At 46.4% G+C, this 24,901-nt stretch overlaps 1 protein-coding gene across 6 annotated transcripts; it reads left to right on the forward strand.

Moving 5' to 3' along the window:
* Positions 1 to 9,082: 9,082 nt before the first annotated feature.
* LOC130378154 (NLR family CARD domain-containing protein 3-like) lies at positions 9,083 to 24,660 on the forward strand. 6 transcript variants are annotated; one of them, XR_008894531.1, is made up of 13 exons: positions 9,083 to 9,562; positions 9,752 to 9,853; positions 9,928 to 10,044; positions 11,078 to 11,194; positions 11,269 to 11,385; positions 11,648 to 11,764; positions 11,904 to 11,970; positions 12,118 to 12,346; positions 19,694 to 20,976; positions 22,280 to 22,453; positions 23,217 to 23,390; positions 23,563 to 23,609; positions 24,447 to 24,660. XR_008894531.1 is itself a non-coding variant. In XM_056585038.1 (10 exons), the coding sequence occupies exons 1-9, from the start codon at positions 9,480 to 9,482 to the stop codon at positions 20,974 to 20,976; spliced, it is 2,232 nt and encodes a 743-aa protein (XP_056441013.1). In that variant the 5' UTR covers positions 9,083 to 9,479; the 3' UTR covers positions 22,280 to 23,033. The 6 variants fall into 6 exon arrangements, 1 of the variants encoding a protein (XP_056441013.1); XR_008894532.1 differs by having other exon boundaries at positions 11,272 to 11,385; XR_008894534.1 differs by having other exon boundaries at positions 11,081 to 11,194.
* The last annotated feature ends 241 nt before the right edge of the window (positions 24,661 to 24,901 follow it).

Consider the following 24,901-nt stretch of genomic DNA (forward strand, 5'->3'; position numbering starts at 1 on the left):
CCTACCGTGACGTCACCACCGATCGACGTTAGAAAACACCCGCTACCACAAAAAACGACAAAAACTGGACTTTAACGCAATTTTGGAGACATTTCATGAATGCGGTACATATTCTGAGTGCTTCATGTACCCATTAATCGAAACTTCCGGTTAACCTGCACCATAGGCTTTAAGATAATTAAAGTTAAAGTTGATTGGAAATCCCATGTGTGTGTGAGTGGCTCTCCCAATCAAAGCATTGAAACAAGGACAAATGTATGAAGTGCATTTACTCCCTCAATATTTAAACTACATAAACATATCATATATCATCTATACAGATATGATGAGCTTATTACTCACATGAAATATCTAAACAATATTTGTCATATCTTTTAAGATATTCCACTTTTGGATTTCCCTCTACACATACATTGCACTCAACCTTCAAAGGGACACCTGTGCAACAACAGACTGAAGGAGCTGAGCTCACCAACCCGGTATCACGCAATTGCGTGCTCCTGCGCACGAACGTTAATCTATTGAAGCGTGTTCCCGAGCACGATAGTCCGACTTTTTGCGTGTTACACAAAACGAAATGTAAACCAATGCATTCTGAATGGGAGTGTTCTAAGACAATTAACGTGCTCCACAAAACGGTACGAGAGAGAGAGAAAGAGAGAGCGGGAGGGACAGAGAGAGAGAGAGAGAGCGAGAGAGAGAGAGAGAGAGCGAGAGAGAGGCTTCAGAAAGGGTGTGCGCAGATAGTACAGTGCACCCTAGTTATGTTTATGCCAAAACCTATATATATAATTAGGCTGTGGAAATTGCAATAAGTTAAGAACACAACTTCGCACGTTGAGCACACAGCCGTGTGACTCGTTTATTTTGTAAAAAAGAAAACCGGAAAACAAAGCGTGCTGAAGGTAAACAAATCCAGCATGGTCTGTGACGTCATGAGACGCACGTAATCCTTAGGGTCCGCGATCCCTGAACCACCAAGAACGTAAATGACATGCAGTAAACAACACAATTGAAAGAACAACACATAACGAAATACTCTAGGTGAATTATGTTACGGTCACTACAAGGCTATAATTATATTATTTAGCGTGTAATGAGACAATCTATAGCCAAATTGTCGAAGATGCCCGAGAATCTTCGGGGATATCAGCATGGGAAATCGGCGAATCAGACCCATGAAGGGGGGGGGGGGGGGACACGTTAGTTGAAGGGGGGGGGGGGGGACAGGACACGTTTGTTGAGGGGGGGGGGAGACACGTTTGTAGGGGGGGGGCACGCTCGACAACGAGAGTTGTTTTTAATTGAACGCTCGACAACGAGAGTTGGTTTTTATTGAACGAGACTTCAACACGGAACAGCTGCACGAAACGATGGTCACGTCACTCTCGGTGACGGTGTCGACAATAATGAACACACGAACAATGTTAATAGAACAACACACAACCACATAACATCCCGAACCCATTAACCCCACTTAATCCTAACAACAAAACAAGTTAACAAAAGCCCCATTTGTCAACTGAGAACCCCAATTCCCAGAATCCCCCGCGGCTCCGGAACACGGCGTAGCTTATATTAATCTTTATTATCTGAATGGGAAATGCAATATTTTAGGACAGATACACCATTAAACGCGTTTCTAATGACATTTCTAGCGAGAAATGTACATTTTCCTTACATAATCTTCAGTCAGTGAATGTGTATGATCTTTATTAATCTTTATTATCTGAATGGGAAATGCAATATTTTAGGACAGATACACCATTAAACGCGTTTCTAATGACTTTTCTAGCGAGAAATGTACATTTTCCTTACATAATCTTCAGTCAGTGAATGTGTATGATCTTTATTAATCTTTATTATCTGAATGGGAAATGCAATATTTTAGGACCGATTCACCGTTAAACGTGTTTCTAATAACATTTCTAGCGAGAAATATACTTTTTACTTGCATAATCTTCAGTCAGTGATTGTGTCTGATCTTTAGTTTTATAGTTATTAGGATTTGATCGGCTCGCTCGCATGTTTCAACGACGTCAGGTTGCTTTCGCTAAACTAGCAGCTCACGTGCTTCCTGCGTTTGTGTTATTAAACTGTTACTTTATGTAACTTTTAATGATATCATCTTGTTAGAAACACGTATATCTGAGAGCCAACCCAGTCGCCAAAAGCATACGTTGACAGTGTACTTTTCGTGAACACTGGATTACGTCGCATTTCAACATAAAATAGCGTGTTATACACACACACACACGCACGCACACGCACAGACACACACACACAAGCACACACAAGCACAGACACGCACGCACAGACACACAGACACAGACACAGACACAGACACACACACACACACACACACACGCACACACGCTGCATTTCGCTGCTAAAACAACAACAAAAAAATATTCCCTCAAATATTATTACTTTCAAAACGTTGGCCAAAATGGCCAATAATATCATTTTTTATTTGGGATGCTTCTAGGACATTTTGGGTGGATTTTGAACGGTATGTGGGGGGCACGTTTTTTGCAGGACCTGGCAACCCTGCGCTGTTGCCCGAGATCTGGATCCACCCCGGCGTGGTGCCGTCTCCTTTTGACCTTTTGACCCCAGACTTCTGGGGGAATAGCTGAATCAATTCATTAGTCAATCAGAAGCATGTAAATATCGTCCCGGTGGCGTAAGAGGACGAACAAGGTGTCCTTCAACATCTACGCTTCCAGGAGATTGCAACGGTGCCACACATGAGCATATTCGAACATGTTTAATGGTAGTAATTAGCTGTCGAAATTGGAGGCCTTAATCAATACTGAGCAGCTATTGATTTGCTTCCCGATAAAGATTTGTCACAAATGACATGTTATTTAGCATCTACACGTTGAGCTGAGTCCAATGACACCAAGAACGACACTCTAGCTAATGGTAACATGTATTTTACATGGTACACCTAGGTCTAGGACATGATCTCGGTGTAGCAAGAGGCCGAGCTTGATCTCATTGGACTCAGCTTAACGTGTAGATGCTAATTAACATGTAATTTGTCAAAAATCTCCATCGGGAAGCAAATCTATAGCTGGTCATTATTGATAAAGGCCTCCAAAATCGACAGCTAATTACTACCCCTGAAACATATTCTAATATGATCATGTGTGGCACTGTTGCAATCGTCTCGAAACGTAGATGTCAAAGGACACCTTGTTTGCTCTGTTGCACTACCGGGAAGATATTTTCATACTTCTAATGGATTGATTCATATTTTAAGGTTCTCGGAGTGAGACTTTAAGTGGCTGCAGCAGAAGTGTTGAGACGAAAGATGATATCAAGAGATTTATAGAATATTCCCATTCACATTATGATTCTTCGTCGTAACATCCGACCAAACATCCTTTACATTCACAGAGCGAAGATTATGAAAGTCCAGGCTCAGCAAGTGCTCCATCTCGTTGCACCTGCACCCTAGCGGCTCGCTTGCAAGATTTTGGCCTGAAGTTCTTCCCAGACCTACACCCTAGCCATCCAACATGCATATCTGAGAATCAGGCCTCTCTTTAATAATGACAAAAAGTTATGAGAGAAACACACATTAACTTTTTGTTATCTCATAAGCGGCGTGGTGCCGGCTCCTTTTGACCTTTTGACCCCCGACTTCAAAAACGTGGCCACAGGCCAGCTGTGTCTACACACCTTTAGCCACAAATGTACACCTCCATCCCACAAAAAATGGGGACTAGAAACTAACCTCTGTCTTATGTACATTTACTGTACTGTTGGAGGTCACGCCCCTTTGCCGACCTTTTCGAGATAGCTAGGGATGCTAAAATGTTTACACACATTTCCCGGGGCCCCGTGTACGACATATCCGAGATTTGGAGTTCTAGCCCTTAGAGAAAAAAAGTTTTCCCAAATGGAGTGTCATTTGGACAAAGCCCCTCAGAAGTGTAGCCTGTAAGGACCTAATGGTTCAGAATGTGGTGGAAAAACTGTTTTTGAGATAGGAAGGTCCTACCGCCCTGAAATTTTAATACCTTATTCTAGGGCCTAACTGGGACCTCCGCACCGAAACTTGGCCCGGTCGGACCCCGAGGGCAGGAAGGGGGGGCCCTTCCTGCCCGAGACTTGGCCCGGTCAGACCCCGAGGGCAGGCCCCCCCTTCCTGCCCTCGGGGTCCGACCGGGCCAAGTTTCGGTGCGGAGGTCCCAGTTAGGCCCTAGAATAAGGTATTAAAATTTCAGGGCGGTAGGACCTGTCCAATGAGAACAAGCTCGGCCTCTTGCTACACCGAGATCATGTCCTAGACCTAGGTGTACCATGTAAAATACATGTTACCATTAGCTAGAGTGTCGTTCTTGGTGTCATTGGACTCAGCTCAACGTGTAGATGCTAAATAACATGTCATTTGTGACAAATCTTTATCGGGAAGCAAATCAATAGCTGCTCAGTATTGATTAAGGCCTCCAATTTCGACAGCTAATTACTACCATTAAACATGTTCGAATATGCTCATGTGTGGCACCGTTGCAATCTCCTGGAAGCGTAGATGTTGAAGGACACCTTGTTCGTCCTCTTACGCCACCGGGACGATATTTACATGCTTCTGATTGACTAATGAATTGATTCAGCTATTCCCCCAGAAGTCTGGGGTCAAAAGGTCAAAAGGAGCCGGCACCACGCCGCTTATGAGATAACAAAAAGTTAATGTGTGTTTCTCTCATAACTTTTTGTCATTATTAAAGAGAGGCCTGATTCTCAGATATGCATGTTGGATGGCTAGGGTGTAGGTCTGGGAAGAACTTCAGGCCAAAATCTTGCAAGCGAGCCGCTGGGTGCAGGTGCAACGAGATGGAGCACTTGCTGAGCCTGGACTTTCATAATCTTCGCTCTGTGAATGTAAAGGATGTTTGGTCGGATGTTACGACGAAGAATCATAATGTGAATGGGAATATTCTATAAATCTCTTGGTATCATCTTTCGTCTCAACACTTCTGCTGCAGCCACTTAAAGTCTCACTCCGAGAACCTTAAAATATGAATCAATCCATTAGAAGTATGAAAATATCTTCCCGGTGGTGCAACAGAGCAAACAAGGTGTCCTTTGACATCTACGTTTCGAGACGATTGCAACAGTGCCACACATGATCATATTTGAATATGTTTCGGGGTAGTAATTAGCTGTCGATTTTGGAGGCCTTTATCAATAATGACCAGCTATAGATTTACTTCCCGATGGAGATTTTTGACAAATTACATGTTAATTAGCATCTACACGTTAAGCTGAGTCCAATGAGATCAAGCTCGGCCTCTTGCTACACCGAGATCATGTCCTAGACCTAGGTGTACCATGTAAAATACATGTTACCATTAGCTAGAGTGTCGTTCTTGGTGTCATTGGACTCAGCTCAACGTGTAGATGCTAAATAACATGTCATTTGTGACAAATCTTTATCGGGAAGCAAATCAATAGCTGCTCAGTATTGATTAAGGCCTCCAATTTCGACAGCTAATTACTACCATTAAACATGTTCGAATATGCTCATGTATGGCACCGTTGTAATCTCCTGGAAGCGTAGATGTTGAAGGACACCTTGTTCGTCCTCTTACGCCACCGGGACGATATTTACATGCTTCTGATTGACTAATGAATTGATTCAGCTATTCCCCCAGAAGTCTGGGGTCAAAAGGTCAAAAGGAGACGGCACCACGCCGGGGTGGATCCAGATCTCGGGCAACAGCGCAGGGTTGCCAGGTCCTGCAAAAAACGTGCCCCCCACATACCGTTCAAAATCCACCCAAAATGTTCTAGAAGCATCCCAAATAAAAAATGATATTATTGGCCATTTTGGCCAACGTTTTGAAAGTAATAATATTTGAGGGAATATTTTTTTGTTGTTGTTTTAGCAGCGAAATGCACCGTGTGCGTGTGTGCGTGTGTGTGTGTGTGTGTGTCTGTGTCTGTGTGTCTGTGCGTGCGTGTGTGTGCTTGTGTGTGCTTGTGTGTGTGTGTCTGTGCGTGTGCGTGTGTGTGTGTGTGTGTATAACACGCTATTTTATGTTGAAATGCGACGTAATCCAGTGTTCACGAAAAGTACACTGTCAACGTATGCTTTTGGCGACTGGGTTGGCTCTCAGATATACGTGTTTCTAACAAGATGATATCATTAAAAGTTACATAAAGTAACAGTTTAATAACACAAACGCAGGAAGCACGTGAGCTGCTAGTTTAGCGAAAGCAACCTGACGTCGTTGAAACATGCGAGCGAGCCGATCAAATCCTAATAACTATAAAACTAAAGATCAGACACAATCACTGACTGAAGATTATGCAAGTAAAAAGTATATTTCTCGCTAGAAATGTTATTAGAAACACGTTTAACGGTGAATCGGTCCTAAAATATTGCATTTCCCATTCAGATAATAAAGATTAATAAAGATCATACACATTCACTGACTGAAGATTATGTAAGGAAAATGTACATTTCTCGCTAGAAAAGTCATTAGAAACGCGTTTAATGGTGTATCTGTCCTAAAATATTGCATTTCCCATTCAGATAATAAAGATTAATAAAGATCATACACATTCACTGACTGAAGATTATGTAAGGAAAATGTACATTTCTCGCTAGAAATGTCATTAGAAACGCGTTTAATGGTGTATCTGTCCTAAAATATTGCATTTCCCATTCAGATAATAAAGATTAATATAAGCTGCGCCGTGTTCCGGAGCCGCGGGGGATTCTGGGAATTGGGGTTCTCAGTTGACAAATGGGGCTTTTGTTAACTTGTTTTGTTGTTAGGATTAAGTGGGGTTAATGGGTTCGGGATGTTATGTGGTTGTGTGTTGTTCTATTAACATTGTTCGTGTGTTCATTATTGTCGACACCGTCACCGAGAGTGACGTGACCATCGTTTCGTGCAGCTGTTCCGTGTTGAAGTCTCGTTCAATAAAAACCAACTCTCGTTGTCGAGCATTCAATAAAAACCAACTCTCGTTGTCGAGCGTGCCCCCCCCCCTACAAACGTGTCTCCCCCCCCTCAACAAACGTGTCCCCCCCCTTCAACTAACGTGTCCCCCCCCCCCCCCCCCCCCTTCATGGGTCTGATTCGCCGATTTCCCATGCTGATATCCCCGAAGATTCTCGGGCATCTTCGACAATTTGGCTATAGATTGTCTCATTACACGCTAAATAATATAATTATAGCCTTGTAGTGACCGTAACATAATTCACCTACATTATTTCGTTATGTGTTGTTCTTTCAATTGTGTTGTTGTTTACTGCATGTCATTTACGTTCTTGGTGGTTCAGGGATCGCGGTCCCTAAGGATTACGTGCGTCTCATGACGTCACAGACCATGCTGGATTTGTTTACCTTCAGCACGCTTTGTTTTCCGGTTTTCTTTTTTACAAAATAAACGAGTCACACGGCTGTGTGCTCAACGTGCGAAGTTGTGTTCTTAACTTATTGCAATTTCCACAGCCTAATTATATATATAGGTTTTGGCATAAACATAACTAGGGTGCACTGTATCTGCGCACACCCTTTCTGAAGCCTCTCTCTCGCTCTCTCTCTCTCTCTCTGTCCCTCCCGCTCTCTCTTTCTCTCTCTCTCGTACCGTTTTGTGGAGCACGCTAATTGTCTTAGAACACTCCCATTCAGAATGCATTGGTTGACATTTCGTTTTGTGTAACACGCAAAAAGTCGGACTATCGTGCTCGGGAACACGCTTCAATAGATTAACGTTCGTGCGCAGGAGCACGCAATTGCGTGATACCGGGTTGGCCTATTCGAGGTTAGTCTGGGAGGAGTTTGAACTGGGAGGGGAACTGGTCCAACAGGAAGAAGACTAAGATACTGTAGTCCACTATTATCTGTGGTAGATCATAAATATGAATAACTTTGAATCTTATCAGTAGGATCATCATTTTTAAGATTCCTCTCTGTAGAATGATACAGGTTAGACTGTGGGCATTGGGGATCGAACCCAGAACCTTCCAGCCTGGAGTCACGTGTCAGGTTGACGTTAAGAATGACTATTTCTTCTTGTGCCTTCTTGCGTCCTGTGGTGACTTTAAAGGTACTTAGGACAGAATGAACTGTTATATTTGCAGTCCGGTATTATGGTAACATTATTCAGACATGAATCTTGGTTAGTGAAGACTATTAAACGTCATCTTGTACTGGGTCTTGTACTCTGAGGGTCTGCATCACAGATCGGGTTGTGATGTCATACCACACGAGGAAATCCATATATGGTCCTGCCCTCCTGAGAGGGTCTATGAATCTGCGTCTAGGAAAGACCACCCTGCCTCTGGTTCAAAGTTAACAGAGACAACAGGCCCCTGTTTTGTGTGCGTGTGTGTGTGTTTTTGAACTCTGAGTACTCTGTCCACTCTGAGTACTCTGTCCACTCTGAGTACTCTGTCCACACTGAGTATTCTGTACTCAGAGTGTACAGAGCTCAGAGCTCTCTGTCCATTCTTCATATTTAAAACAGTGATTACTATTCATCACTGAATGAGGTCATGGATCAGCCGCCTATAAGAGGTTAGTCTGGGAGGAGTATGAACTGGGAGGGTAACTGGTCCAACTGGTTGGTTCACCATTTCCTTGTTATGAGTCGGATGGTTTGGTGTGGCTCCCTTTATCACTGTAGGAAGAAGACTAAGATACTGTAGTCCACTCTTATCTTTGATAGATCATAAATATGAATAACTTTGAATCTTATCAGTAGGTTGAACATTTTTAAGAATCCTGCTCTGTATAATGATACAGGTTAGACTGTGGGCATTGGGGGTCGAACCCTGAACCTTCCAGCCTGGAGTCAGGTGTCAGGTTGACGTTAAGAATGACTTTTTCTTCTTGTGTCTCCTTGTGTCCTTGGGTGACTTTAAAGGTACTTAGGACAGAATGTATAGCTGTTATATTTGTAGTGCAGTATTATGATAACATTATTTAGACAGGAAGACGGCCATCTTGCTTTGTGAAGGTGTTTGAACGACCTCTTACCGGGTCTTGTTCTCTGAGGGCCTGCATCACAGATCTGGTTGTGATGTCATACCACGTGAGGAAGTCCATACATGGTCCTGCCTCCAGAGCGGTTTAACCAGCACAGAGAGCAGTTGGTATGATATCCGCACGGTGAACTTGATCTAATCAGACACATTTTGTAGCCTTTTGAGACCTTCTGTGTTGAATGATGATACGTTATTAAAGAGTATATTAGAAACCTCTGGGAATGAGAGGGTCTATGAATCGGCGTCTAGGAGAGACCCTGCCTCTTGTCCAAAGTTAACAGAGACAACAGCCCCCTGTGAGCGGAATACACAGCTCATATAAAAGCAGAGTCTGGGAGGAGTATGAACTGGGAGGGGAAGTGGTCCAACTGGTTGGACATCATTTAAAAAAACAGAGTGAACCAATGCCGAGTGGCAGTAGAAACAATATGAGTTGTGTTTGTGTCCAGGTCTCCAGTCTACTATGGATGAGGAGAGAGGGGAGGGGGGTCCTACCTCTAAGACCGCTCTGTCTGGGGAAAATGGCCGCCGGAGCAAAGCTAAGAGGTAAGAAGAGGATCTCTCTGTCTGTGACTGTTGTCCATCTCAGAGATCAGCAGTGATACATCATGACTCCATCATTAGTCTGAGTAAAAGGTGTGTGTGTGTGTGTGTGTGTGTGTGTGTGTGTGTGTGTGTGTGTGTGTGTGTGTGTGTGTGTGTGTGTGTGTGTGTGTGTGTGTGTGTGTGTTGAAGCCCAGAGAAACAGGATAGAGCAGATAGCGTCTCCATGAAGAGTGACCACTCTATGGATGATCCTGTTGGGTTTAAAGATGGAAATCAGTCCATTGAAAAGAGGTGAGGCTTTATCAGAGATTATAAAAATACGGCATCTATCGAACAACCATGAATCCTGGTTCTTGTTTTTCTAGAAGAGTCCAGCAGGAGAGAGTAGACTCCCCTGGACCCAGCTGTGTCTCCATGAAGAGTGACAGCTCTATGGAACAACCTCATAACTTTAAAGATGGAAATCCGTCAATTGAAAAAAGGTAAGCATTGATTAGAGATGATGATTTGGGCTATAGTCTTAAATCCAACCAACTCTCTGACCAATCTATTGGTCGATGGTGAAAAGATTATTATAAAACAAAGTGCACGTTATCTCTGGATCAACAGAATCTACCACAGTGCGTTCTACTCTACCTGCTAGCCTCAATATCACATATGGGCTTTTTGTAGAAGGGCAGTGGGTTTCAGACCCCCTCTCGGTCCGAGTCCACTCGGTTAGGGCAGAGCTTCAATATGAAGCAGACAGCGGACGAGCCACGGAGCGTCGGGCAGTGTCGTTTATAGACGACACCACAGAAGAATTGATTATCGCTTTTATCTGTGTGTAATATAACGGGGCCCACTGGATGCTGCTGGGATTCGTGACAAGAAGCCAATTCTGATGTGTTCCCACTCAAAGCCTAGCGAGCGTTAAACACGAAGGGGGATGAACAATCACAGAAATACTAAGAAAAAAGTACTCATGCCACCATTTTAGCTGATCTGCCCACAAACTTACTTTACCGTTTGCATGCTTTTTTGTCGTCCTTTTTAACCAAATGCTGCCAGATCGATGACTTTGTTGGAATCAATGAGTTAGTAGCGGAGTAAAGGTCAGTAAGTTAGGACTAGCGGTCTTCCTTATGGGCCAGTTCAACGTTGAGAAACCTGGGGGTTTGACCTCTTGTCTTATAAGTCTTAGTTTATTTAACTATCTGATTTTTAAAACAGAAACTATGGAGCCCTCAACCTTATTTTTATTCATAATTAAAGTTATTTCTAACAAAATATAGCCCGTCACTCAAATATAAAATACATCGGTCTGCATTTGTCCCTCCCGGCCCTAAAATAATGGATTAAGAAGCTCTTTGTTCTTATTAAAGGAACACCAGCCATTGTCCGACCGAAGAGAATTTGGTCCAACAAGTGCATATCGATTAACCTGTCAACCAACCGACCAGAACTTGACAGCCCTAGAGATTATATAGGTAAGCTTCTATCAAACATCCATAAGTCCTGGTTCTTGTTTTCTAGAAGAGTCCAGCAGCAGAAAGCAGACTCCCCTGGACCCAGCTGTGTCTCCATGAAGAGTGACCACTCTATGGAACAACCTTTTAACTTTAAAGATGGAAATCACTCTATTGAGAAGAGGTGGGGATTCATCATATATTATAGAGGTACAGCTTTTATCAAACATCCATAAATCCTGGTTCTTGTTTTTCTAGAAGAGTCCAGAAGGAGAGAGCAGACTCCCCTGGACCCAGCTGTGTCTCCATGAAGAGTGACCGGTCTATGAATCATCCTGACGAGTTTAAAGATGGAAATCAGTCTATTGAGCAGAGGTGAGGAATATCAAAGATCATAAAGACACAGCTTCTATCAAACGTCCATAAATCCTGGTCCTTGTTTTTCTCGAAGAGTCCAGCAGGAGTGAGCAGGTTCTTGTTATCAGACTTCACTGGTACTGATGTTTCCAAGTCAGGAAAAATTTAAGTGTGTGTGTGTGTGTGTGTGTGTGTGTGTGTGTGTGTGTGTGTGTGTGTGTGTGTGTGTGTGTGTGTGTGTGTGTCTGTGTGTCTGTGTGTGTGCGTGTGTGTGTTGAAGCCCAGAGCAGCAGCAGAAAGCAGACCCCCCTGGACCCAGCTGTGTCTCCATGAAGAGTGACCGCTCTATGGATATACCATATCAATTTAAAGATGGACGCCCCTCCAGAGAGGAGAGGTAGGGGTTTCAAACAGACGATGAAAACAGACCAGTTGGTTGTTATCAGTCTCTACTGATACTGATATCTGCAAGGCTGGGGAAATACAATTGTGTTTGTGCGTTTGTGTGTGTGTGTGTGTGTTTGTGTTCCGCACAGACACCAGCAGAGGTCAAAGGTTACCAGTGCTCAGTCGCTACAGCAGCATCAAACAGAGCTGATCAAGGTGTGTAAATGTCCACCGAGACGTTTGACTTCAGCTCTCCATGAACATCAGAAAGCATCTCTTGTCCAGCGGGACGTGAATGCAGGACAGGTGCTTCTGATTTGTTTGGTCAGAGTAAAGTTCTTCTTGATGTTTGTTCTGTTCCAGAGGGCTGAGGAGAACGCACACGCTTTCCTAGACAAGGAGCTGAAGAAGCTCTGGAGGGATCTCTTCTCAGATTACCCACAATGCTCAGAGGGTCAGAGAGTGGAGGAGGAGGAGGTGGATGGTAAGAAGGAGGAGCAGAGGAGGCGCGCCATACAGGGAGTGGTGGACATCACAAAGCTCTGCCTGATGGAGATGAACCAGGAGGAACTGGCCGACACACTGTGGGGCGGTAAGAGACTCTTATCTTGAAAACAGAGAAGAAATACACATTTTGAAGAGCAGTAGGAGATTATTATTTGTTCTCTTCAGACTAAATGACATAATGTGAGACTTATACATTTCAAACTTCAATGTGGAGACAATCTTTCCTCTTTGGGGTTAAATGGTTTGATCCAGTGCGTAGGATTGTTGTGGGGTATCAGGTTAAATGGTTTGATCCGGATATGTAGGGTAATGGTGGGGGTCTGAGGTTAAAGAATGTTAAACATCATCATTACCAGCACCAAATCACCCGACCACACCACCCCTGTTCTCGTCCAACTCCACTGGCTCCCTGTCCAACACCGGATTGACCTTAAAACCCTTCTGCTCACCGACAAAGCCCTCCACAACGTGGCCCCCACTTATCTCCCCAACCTCCTCCAGGAGGACAGGCCCTGCCGCTCCCTTCGTCATCCTCAGCTGGTCTTCACCGTCCCGACCTCCCACCTCAGCACCGTGGGTGCTAGGGCTCTCAGCACCGTGGGTGCTGGGGCTCGTAGCACTGTGGGTGCTAGGGCTCTCAGCACCGTGGGTGCTGGGGCTCGTAGCACTGTGGGTGCTAGGGCTCTCAGCACCGTGGGCGCTAGGGCTCTGAGCTGCACTGAAAGAGACACTCTGACAACATTGAACTCCCTCCTCAAAACACATGTGTTCCCACTGGCCTGCTCGCTGTAATGACCCCCTACCGTGGGTTCCCCTCGTATCCCGTTGTGCTGCTGTTCTTACCCCCTCCTACCTGGGTCTCCTCACTGTTCTTACCCCCTCCTACCTGGGTCTCCTCAGTGTTCTTACCCCCTCCTACCTGGGTCTCCTCAGTGTTCTTACCCCCTCCTACCTGGGTCTCCTCACTGTTCTTACCCCCTCCTACCTGGGTGTCCTCACTGTTCTTACCCCCTCCTACCTGGGTCTCCTCACTGTTCTTACCCCCTCCTACCTGGGTCTCCTCACTGTTCTTACCCCCTCCTTATGTCTTGTTTTGATCATGCTGTTGGCGATGCAGCTCTTGCTGTTTTTGACCCTAGATTGTTTTATGAATTGTAAGGCGACCTTTGGGTGTCATGAAAGGCGCCTTGAAATAAAATTTAATTCAATGTAATTATTATTATTAATAATCCTCATCCTCATCGTCATCCGCTTATCCGGGGTCGGGTCGCGGGGGGAGCAGCTCAAGCAGGGGGCCCCAGACTTCCCTTTCCCGGGCCACATTGACCAGCTCTGACGGGGGGATCCCGAGGCGTTCCCAGGCCAGTGTTGAGATATAATCTCTCCACCTAGTCCTGGGTCTTCCCCGAGGTCTCCTCCCCACTGGATGTGCCTGAAACACCTCCCAAGGAAGGCGCCCAGTGGGCATCCTTACCAGATGCCCGAACCACCTCAGCTGACTCCTTTCTAAGTAAAGGAGCAGCGGCTCTAATCCGAGTTCCTCACGGATGGCTGAGCTTCTCACCCTATCCCTAAGGGAGACGCCAGCCACCCTTCTGAGAAAACTCATCTCGGCCGCTTGTACCCACGATCTCGTCCTTTCGGTCATCACCCAGCCCTCATGACCATAGGTGAGGATAGGAACGAAGATCGACCGGTAGATCGAGAGCTTTGCCTTGCGGCTCAGCTCTCTTTTCGTTACAACGGTGCGGTAAAGCGAACGCAATACCGCCCCCGCTGCTCCGATTCTCCGGCCAATCTCACGCTCCATAGTACCCTCACTCGCGAACAAGACCCCGAGGTACTTGAACTCCTTCACTTGGGCTAAGGACTCATTTCCTACCCGGAGTAAGCAATCCACCGGTTTCCTGCTAAGAGTCATGGCCTCAGATTTAGCGGTGCTGATCCTCATCCCAGCCGCTTCACACTCGGCCGCCAGCCGATCCAGTGAGTGCTGAAGGTCACAGGCCGATGATCCAATGAGGACCACATCATCTGCAAAAAGCAGTGACGAGATCCTCAGACCACCGAACTGCAACCCCTCCCCACCACGACTACGCCTCGATATCCTGTCCATGTATATCACAAACAGCACCAGCACCCACTGAGAACGAAACTGACTTGCTGCCGAGAACACGAACACAGCTCTCGCTTTGGGAGTACAAAGATTGGATGGCCCTGAGGATAGACCCCCTTACCCCATACTCCCGCAGCACCTCCCACAGTTTCTCCCGGGGGACCCGGTCATACGCCTTCTCCAGATCCACAAAACACATGTAGACCGGATGGGCATACTCCCAGGCCCCCTCCAGGATCCTTGCGAGAGTGAAGAGCTGGTCCGTAGTTCCTCGTCCGGGGCGAAAACCGCATTGTTCCTCTTCAATCTGAGGTTCGACGATCGGCCGAACCCTCCTTTCCAGCACCTTGGAGTAGACTTTACCAGGGAGGCTGAGAAGTGTGATACCCCGGTAATTGGCACACACTCTCTGGTCCCCCTTTTTGAACAGGGGAACCACCACCCCGGTTTGCCACCCCTTTGGCACTGTACCTGACTCCCACGCGATGTTGAATAGGCGTGTCAACCATGACAGCCCCTCAACACCCAGAGCCTTTAGCATTTCTGGCTGGATCTCATCAATCCCTGGGGCTTTGCCACTGCGGAGATGTTTGACTACCTCAGTGACCTCCACCAGGGAAATTGACGACGAAACACCATCAACCTCGAGCTCTGCCTCCAACATAGAGGGCGTGTTATTCGGATTCAGGAGTTCCTCAAAATGTTCCTTCCAACGTCCGACGACCTCCTCAGTTGAGGTCAACAGAGCCCCATCCTTACTGTACACAGCTTGGATGGTTCCCCGTTTCCCCCTCCTGAGGTGCCGGATAGTCTTCCAGAAACACTTTGGTGCCGACCGAAAGTCCTTCTCCATGGCCTCTCCGAACTTCTCCCACACCCGCTGCTTAGCCTCCGACACGGCAGCCGCTGCAGCCCTTCGAGCCTGTCGGTACCCTGCAACCGAGTCAGGAGTCCTCCAGGATATCATATCCCGGAAAGCCTCCTTCTTCAGTCGGACGGCTTCCCTGACCACCGGTGTCCACCACGGTGTCCGAGGGTTACCGCCCCTTGAGGAGCCTAAGACCCTGAGGCCACAGCTAACCACCGCAGCTTCAGCAATGGAGGCTTTGAACACCGCCCACTCCGGCTCAATGCCCCCAACCTCCACAGGAATGCCAGAAAAGCTCCGCCGGAGGTGTGAGTTGAAGATACCTAGGACGGGGGCCTCCTCCAGACGTTCCCAGTTCACCCGCACTACTCGTTTGGGCTTACCAGGTCTATCCGGAAATCTCCCCCATTCCCTGATCCAACTCACAACCAGATGGTGGTCGGTTGACAGTTCCGCCCCTCTCTTTACCCGAGTGTCCAAAACATGCGGCCTCAGATCAGATGACACGATCACGAAATCGATCATCGATCTTCGGCCTAGGGTACTCTGGTACCAGGTACACTTATGAGCACCCTTATGTTCGAACATGGTGTTTGTTATGGATAATCCATGACTAGCACAGAAGTCCAATAACAAACGACCGCTCGGGTTTAGATCAGGGAGGCCGTTCCTCCCCACCACGCCTCTCCAGGTGTCTCCATCGTTGCCCACGTGGGCGTTGAAGTCTCCCAGCAGAACTACGGAGTCCCCTACTGGAGCCCCATACAGGACTCCATTCAGGGTCTCCAAGAAGGCCGAGTACTCTGAGCTGCTGTTTGGTGCATACGCACAAACAACAGTCAGAGTTTTTCCCCCTACAACCCTTAGGCGCAGGGAGGCGACCCTCTCGTCTACCGGGGTAAACTCCAACACAACGGCGCTCAGCCGGGGATTTATGAGTATCCCCACACCCGCCCGGCGCCTCACGCCCTCGGCAACTCCGGAGAAGAATAGAGTCCAACCCTTATCCAGGAGTACGGTACCAGAGCTGAGACTGTGCGTGGAGGTAAGCCCCACCAGATCTAACTGATAGCGCTCCACCTCCCTCACAAGCTCCGGTTCCTTTCCCCACAGCGAGGTGACGTTCCACGTCCCCAGAGCCAGCTTCTGCCGCCCGGGTCTGGTCCGTCGAGACCCCTGACCTTCGCTGCCACCCATGTGGCTGCGCACCCGACCCCAACGGGTCTTCCCACAGGTGGTGGGCCCATGGGATGAAGAGAGGGGGGGTGCCACGTAGTTTGTTCGGGCTGTGCCCGACCGGGCTCCGTGGCAAACCCGGCCACCAGGCGCTCGCCATCGAGCCCTCCGTCTGGGCCTGGCTCCAGACGGGGGCCCCGGGCTTCCTCCGGGCCGGGTCACATCTCCTCTTTTTTCGTGCTTCATTGGAGTTTTTTTAACCATTCTTAGTCTGGCCCCTCACCTGAGACCACTCTGCCATGAGAGACCCTACCAGGAGCACAAGGCTCCAGACAACACAGCTCTCAGGTTCACAGGGACACGCAAACCTCTCCACCACGATAAGGTGACGGTTCCAGGAGATTAATTATTATTAATATTAAACATAAACTGCAGATCAGCAGAATAACTCTGTGGAAGAGACGCACTATCTTGTCACATCAGCATTTCATTTTACACAAATTCACTATCATTTTATTATCATTAGACCAATCATATCGCTGTGGTAAAAACGAAAAGTCCTGAACATTTTGAATCTGTAACATGCAGTCTTTGTCACGACCAGCTTCTCCGACCACAAGTTATGAAGCCACATTAACATTAAACATTCTACTGCAGACCAACAGCAGAACAACTCAGTGGAAGTGATGAAACCCTGTCTTGTTGCATCAGCATAGAAAATCACTTTACACTGATTCACTTTCATTATTACTATCATTAGACCAATCATATTGCTGTGGAAATAATAGTCCCACAGGGCTGCTTGAATTTGGAAAAATTAGAATCACGATTTCTTTGGTCAAGATTGAAATCACGATTCTTCAAATGATTCTTCTTGAGTTTGAAAATAAAATGCATTTATTCTGCATTTCAAAAAATAAACACGGTAACTGAGTTTTCAAAATTCTTCAACTACACGGTACACAAAAAAAAAAAAAAAATTGAAAATGTTCAAATTGAAAATAATGTACAAATAAATATGTATCCAGCTGTTCTTAATTTCTTTAAAACATTCAATGAATAAAATAAATACACTAGAAGATTAAATATGGAGGACAGGCGTCGGTTGTAATCGACGTCTGTCCTGCTGTCGTCGGGGTTGTGGTCTTGTGTTTTTGTTTCTTTGCCAATTCGTCGTAAGCGTCTTTGTGATTGCGTCTCAGGCCCCGTCCACACTAACCCGGGTAAACGTAAAAACGCACATCCGCAATGAAAACGTTCTCCGTCCACACTATCGTTTTCATATCGTTTTCGGCATGTTTTGCATCCACCTTCCACACTGAAATTATTTTGATACACAGTTGTTGTCATGGTTACGGTACTCCGCCACGCCTCTCTGTTTAGATTACAGGCATGCGATCAGTTGATACTTACAGTTGATCAGCTGGTTAATCATTTTCGACCCGGTCTTGTCCAGAAACGGCGCTTCAAGTACGGTTTGAACTGCCGTCTTTCGGTTTTCTGCCGTCTTTTCGGAGCAACGAATATGTTTGAGCCAATATGTCGAGTTGTATCTGGAGATAAATTAGGACATTGTACAGAGAGATCATCATTTGCATTTCTTCTGCCATTCTTTTGATGAGCGTCTCGGTCTCGAGTGCAAGCTTGTGGCAGCGTCATGTCAGTGTCATGGCAACCGAACGTCATCGTTTCTGAAAGCTTCCGTCTAACCTGTCCACACTACAACGTGAACCCAGCGTTTTCACATTAACCGCAGCGATCGTTTTCGAAAAGCATAGTTTTCAGTGTTTTACCCTTTTTATCGAGTTACCCTTTTTATCGAGTGTTTTACCCTTATCGCTCGTGCTGTTTTCTGAATAAGGTCACCACACACACACAGCTCGCGGGGCCGCGTTGAATGCTCTGGGGGAGGGACTGAATTGCGACTGTAGTTGGGGTCACCTCCGCCATGGTTGAGAATGAATTGGGGGAAAGGTACTTTGGCTTTGACGCCCTGAAGTACATGAACCACGACATGGAGGAGAAAGGGATTGTTGGCAGCGAATGTCTACCGCTTGAGCCCCGCTGAGGGACCACCGCCAGAGGCGGAGGTGCCTAAGCGCTACCCGGCAACGATCCCTTTCTCCTCCTTGTCGTGGTTCATGTTCTTGAGAGAGTCAAAGCCAAAGTTCCTTCCCCCCAATTCATTCTCAACCTTGGCTGAGATGACCCCCAATACGAGTCTCGTTGTAGAAATACCAGAGACGAGAGTCCGACGTGTTATGCGCCATAACACCAAAAGCAGAACGGTTATCCAAATAACAAGGAAGTGTACAACACTTGCGTTACAGTCCTGGAGCTCTATATCAAAATAATATCATATAATACATAGATATCTATATCATATAATACATATTATCATGGCCAAAAGCTGTGTGCGGCTTTTGGCCATTTTTCCAGACGATATTATGAATCACAAACGACTTTGTCGGGTTCTGCGACGTCTCTGGTTCTTCCACTTTCACATCAACCTGAAGTCGACTGAACCGCACGCTGCCGGCTGCCCGCTGCCCGCTGCCGGGCGACGGTGCCTCGCGGCAACCGGCGGCATGTCGCAGTTCATGTACTTCAGCGAGTCAGAGCCAAAGTTCCTTTCCCCCAATTCCTTCTCAACCATGGCTCAGATAACCCCCACAACAGTCTCGTTGTGAAAATACAAGACACGTCAAAGAACCGACAAGAAACACTTGCGTTACAGTGTGTGTATTCACACACACACATGTGGCGCTCGCACGGTCGAGTCTCATTGGCGGGCCAACGTCTCTGGGCGGGCCAGGCAGAGTAAGGGGAGGAGCTGAGATTCTTGGTGACGTCCTAAATACAGACATTCCAAATCAGCGCACTTGAGCCTCCGTTTTTTCAAAGGCGAGCAGAACAGCTAGTGCTCGTTTTACACCAAACACAAGTTTTAGCCACTGGGGGACCATAGGCAGGCTAGGGGAACTCATATTTATGTTAGAAAACCTCATAAAGTGAGATTTTCATGTCATGGGACCTTTTAATTTGGAGATTGTTTGACCCAAGAATCGAAATCGTGGTCAAAATTTTGATTTATCGCACAGCCCTATTCCTTAACACTTTGAATCTGTAACATGCAGTCCTCCACAACCAGCTTTTCCGACCACAAGTATTGAAGCGACTAAATATAATGAAGTCGGTCATTTAGGAAATATTGACCTGGTTCCACTGATCACAATCCACTAACTGATGTCATCTGTTGTTTTCTCATTTAGGATCTGCTGCTGTCGATTGCCAACATAAAATTAAGTATAATTTGAAGAAGAAGTTCAGGTGTGTGTTTGAGGGAATCGCTAAAGCAGGAAAGCGAACAGATCTGAACGACTTCTACACAGAGATCTTCATCACAGAGGGAGGCAGTGGAGAGGTCAACAAGGAACATGAGGTCAGACTGATTGAAACAGCTTCCAGGAAACCAGCCAAGGAAGAAACACCAATCAGATGTGAGGACATCTTTAAACCCTTACCTGGACACGATCAACCAATCAGGACGATAATGACAACTGGAGTGGCCGGCATTGGTAAAACTGTCTTAACACACAAGTTCACTCTGGACTGGGCTGAGGGCAAAACCAACCAGGACATACAGTTCACATTTCTCCTCACTTTCAGAGAGATGAATTTACTGAAAGGGAAAGAGTTTAGCTTGGTGGAACTTCTCCATCACCTCTTTATTGAGACCAAAGAAGCAGGAATCTGCAGATTCGAGCGGTTCCAAGTTGTCTTCATCTTGGATGGTCTGGATGAGTGTCGACTTCCTCTGGACTTCCAGAGAAACCCGATCTGGACTGATGTCACAAAGTCCACCTCGGTGGACGTGCTGCTGACAAACCTCATCAAGGGCGACCTGCTTCCCTCCGCTCGCATTTGGATAACCACACGCCCTGCGGCAGCCAATCAGATCCCTGCTGAGTGTGTTGACATGGTGACAGAGGTGAGGGGGTTCACTGACAAGCAGAAGGAGGAGTACTTCAGGAAGAGATTCGGAGAGGAGACGATGGCCAGCACAATCATCACCCACGTCAAGAAATCCCAAAGCCTCCACATCATGTGTCACATTCCAGTCTTCTGTTGGATCACTGCTTCAGTTCTGGAGGACATCTTCAAAAAATCCCAGATCGAACAGATGCCCAAAACCGTGACTCAGATGTACAGCCACTTCCTGAGGGTTCAGTCCATACAGGGAGACAGGAAGTACCATGGAAGGGCTGAAACCGATCCAGACTGGAGTTCAGAGAGCAGGGAGATCATTGTTTCTCTTGGAAAACTTGCTTTTAACCAGCTGGAGAGTGGCAACCTGATCTTCTACGAGGCAGATATGGCAGAGTCTGACATCGATATCAGAGCAGCCTCTGTGTACTCAGGAGTGTTCACCCAGATCTTTAAAGAGGAGTGTGGGCTGTACCAGGACAAGGTGTTCTGCTTTGTCCATCTGAGCATCCAGGAATTCCTGGCTGCCCTTTATGTCTTTTTGTCCTTCATCGAAAAAGATCTCTAGGTTCATAACAACATGTATTACTATTTTACTCATAACAGAATAAACATACTAGTTAAAACATACTAGTTATAATAACATACAAAACATCTCTGTAGGTGTCCTACTAACGTATAATGCAGTGGTTTTCAAACTGTGGGGCGTGCCCCCCCTGGGGGGCGCCAGAGTTCTTCAGGGGGGGCGCGACGTGAGAAAAAAATAAACCCGAAGAAAACCCTGAAAGACGATGATTCAAATCATCAGTCGTACTTCAACTGTAGAAGTAACATAACTAAATCAATTTTCAACCGTTTATCTTCGTGCAAACCATTTAACAAATCTACACACTTGTATCTTCAATAATATCGAAACAGAATTTCAATATCATTTAAAATGTCTTCAGAATCACAGTTTTAGTTTCATACTGCTTCGTTTTCAGCTGTTTTCATTGAAGACGTCAGCCCATTCTGATACACCTACTTCTAGACATCGTAACTCATTCATTTTTCAACCGTTTACCATCGTTCAAACCATTAAACAAATCTACACACTTGTATCTTCAATACTATCTAAACGGAATTTTGATAGCATTTATACTTTTTTCAGAATCACAGTTTTAGTTTCAAACCGGCGTCGTTTTCAGTTGGTTATAATAATTGAGGTCACCATAGCAACGCCGGTAAACAAACCCCGCCGAATAGTCGAATCTCTGGACTGAAAAGGCAGATCTGATTACACTCAGAAAATGTAGAGTCGGGGACCCTGAATGAATCTGTAAACTGGCAGTTTACACAGATTAAGATGTTCAAATGTATTTAAAAAAAGTTAAGCTAAAACATGCTTAGATAAAGTTGTTACATTTTGTTGTTTAAAAACGCAAAAATATGTAATGTTTCAGAAATATGTTTAAAAAATATGTTAAAAAATTAGTTTCAAATGTTTCAAAAATATGTTCCAAATGTTTTAAAATTATGATCGGAGATGTTTGAAATGTGTAAAATAATTAAAATTGCTTTCAAAACACAGGTATTTAGAAAAAAAAATTGGGGGGGGGGGCTCAGCTGAATTTTTTTCTCTGAGGGGGGGCTCACTCTCTCACACTTTGAAAACCCCTGGTATAATGTATTACAGTACACATAAGAGTATATTCGCAACAATAGAATATAGAAGACATTTTCAATCTCAACTAAACAACTATTTAACATTGATGCATCTAATTATTTAGTATGTTTGTTAAACTAATAACATTCCTTCATTATTGAATAACTTAAAGATGTATCTCATTTTAATCACAGTTCCTAACCTCTTCTCTTCATTGTGTGTGCAGGCTGAATGGCTGCCATATGTCAGAGAGATGCTGTGAAGCTCTGGCCTCAGTTCTTAGCTCCAACTCCTCTAGTCTGAGAGAGCTGGACCTGAGTACCAATGATCTGCAGGATTCAGGAGTGAAGCTGCTCTGTGCTGGACTGGGGAGTCCACATTGTACACTGGAAACTCTCAGGTCAGTTTTCATCCTCTTTAAACTGTGTCTTGGGGTTGTTTAATATGTAGCTCTGGCCCGCTGATGTGAGCGTTAGGGGTTGACCTGTTAACTACTAGTATGTTATGTTTGTTATACGTTATGTAACTCTGGTCAGCAGATGTGAGCTGAGGAGTTGTCATTAGCGTAGACATGGGGATGAGGCTTTAGCCGTGCTGTGATCTGAATATAATGTACACCTCACCATAGAACATCACTGGCTGTGGTAAAGTGAATCATATTGAACATTAAAGATGGACTTTATTAACTTCACATTAGTTTGGTGTAGTGCTGCTCATGTCCGATGCATTTCTGTTGCTCTTTTGCCTGCTGACAAAACTCTCCCTGGTTCTACACAATGTTAGAACCTGTGAAGAAACGGTCCTCAGCGTACCAAACACAGCGGACTTCTCCTGACTCTAACCGAACAATATCTCATTGAGTTGCAGCTATTGAGAAAGGAGCATTTGTTTAAGATCCTGTTGCACATCCAAGTGAGGGAAGTTCTGATGTAATGATGTCATCGCCCCACTTTCTCTTCCTGTTCTCCTTGTCCTCTTCTCTCCTTATCCTCCAAATGGAATGAATACGCTTTATAAATATGGTTACTTTAGTATGAACTGCTCTCAACAAGAATAAATATAATAAAGTGTGTGTGTGTGTGTGTGTGTGTGTGTGTGTGTGTGTGTGTGTGTGTGTGTGTGTGTGTGTGTGTGTGTCTGTGTGTCTGTGTGTATGAGTGTAGCTTGTCTGGCTGCCTGGTCACACAGGAAGGCTGTGCTTATCTGGCCTCAGCTCTGAGCTCCAACCCCTCCCATCTGAGAGAGCTGGACCTGAGCTACAATCACCCAGGAGACTCTGGAGCTGCGCTGCTCTCTGCTGGACTGGAGGATCCACGCTGGAGACTGGACACTCTCAGGTATGGAGAGGACAGCTCACTACTCAGGGACAAAGTCTCTTACAAGGATTCATGCTGCTAGATGAAGCGGTTTGAAGAGGAAGCTGTCACTCATGTTGTGTAGAACGTTATGAGACAGCAGATGATGAAGGTGAATGTTTCAACATGCTGCTTTCACTTTCATTCCCCCCAGTGTGGAGCACGGTGGAGAGTGGAGGCTGAAACCAGCTCTAAAGAAGTGTAAGTGTCTGTTTAATTCATCACATCACGGTTAGGGGCCGGTTGAAGGGGAGGTGAAGGGGTGAGAGAGAGGGGGCTGAGGGGGGGGGGGGGGCTGAGGGGGAGGGGGCTGAGGGGGAGGACTAGGGGGGAGGGGGAGGGGGGATGACCTGGCTGAGGGGGGGTGAGAGGGAGGGGGGGTGGGAGGTGACGGGGCTGAGGGGGGAGGACTAGGGGTGAGGGGGAGGGGGGGGTGAAGGGGCTGAGGGTGAGGACTAGGGGTGAGGGGGGGGGGGGGGGGGACCGGGCTGAGGGGGGAGGAGTGTGGGGGTGGGGGGGTGAAGGGGCTGAGGGAGGAGGGGGAGGGGTGTGACCGGGCATGTGAGGGGAAGGGGAAGGGGAGGGTGACGGGGGCTGAGGGGGAGGGCTGCTGATGGGGAGGGGGGTGGGGATGAGAGGGAGGGGGATGAGGGGGGTTGGTGAGGGGGAGGGGGCTGATGGGGAGGGGGATGATGGGGAGGGGGGGGCTGATGGGGAGGGGACTGAAGAAGAAGAGAGAGCGATCACAAAAAGAAAGAGAATAAAAAGAAGAAGAGCAGCCTGGATCCAAGGAGAGATGTTTGTTGTTGATGTATTCATAATATTGTTGTTGATGTTTTCATAATATTGTTGTTGATGTTTTCATAACGTCATTGTTGAGGTGTATGTATCTATCTATGTGTACATATGTATATGTATGTATGTTTTCATATCTATGTATATGTACACAGAGCGCAGGAGAACAGTACTAGTGATGATGATGATGATGATGAGGATGAAGAGCGGTTCAGCAGCTCATCATGTCTGGTTCTCCCTCAGATGCCTGTGACCTCACACTGGACCCCAACACGGCCTTCAGACGACTCTCTCTGTCTGAGGACAACAGGAAGGTGACGATGGTTGGAGAGGACCAGTCGTATCCGGATCACCCAGACAGATTTGACTCCTGGCCCCAGGTGTTGGGTAGAGAGGCTCTGACTGGCCGCTGTTACTGGGAGGTAGAGTGGGAAGGACCTGTTGAGATAGGAGTGACATACAGAGGAATCACAAGGAAGAGGACGGGGGTGATGACAGCGTGCTTGATGTGAACAACAAGTCCTGGGGTCTTTATTGTTCTGATGATGGTTACTTTGCCCGGTACAACGGTATACAGACAGTCCTCCCTCTCCGCCCCGCTGGCTCCACCAGAGTAGGAGTGTATCTGGACCGGCCTGCTGGCTCTCTGTCCTTCTACAGAGTGTCCCCAGGTGGAGGAGGGTACTCAGACACACTGA

Source organism: Gadus chalcogrammus, unplaced genomic scaffold (assembly GCF_026213295.1).
Source record: "Gadus chalcogrammus isolate NIFS_2021 unplaced genomic scaffold, NIFS_Gcha_1.0 GACHA068, whole genome shotgun sequence".
In the NCBI taxonomy this organism is placed as follows: Eukaryota; Metazoa; Chordata; class Actinopteri; order Gadiformes; family Gadidae; genus Gadus; species Gadus chalcogrammus.

Coding starts and splice junctions, on each gene's coding strand:
- LOC130378154 (XM_056585038.1), top strand. CDS start 9,480: ATGGATGAGGAGAGAGGGGAGGGGGGTCCTACCTCTAAGACCGCTCTG. Junction 10,045..11,077: donor AATCCGTCAATTGAAAAAAG/GTAAGCATTGAT, acceptor CTTGTTTTCTAG/AAGAGTCCAGCAGCAGAAAG. Junction 11,386..11,647: donor AATCAGTCTATTGAGCAGAG/GTGAGGAATATC, acceptor TGTGTGTTGAAG/CCCAGAGCAGCAGCAGAAAG.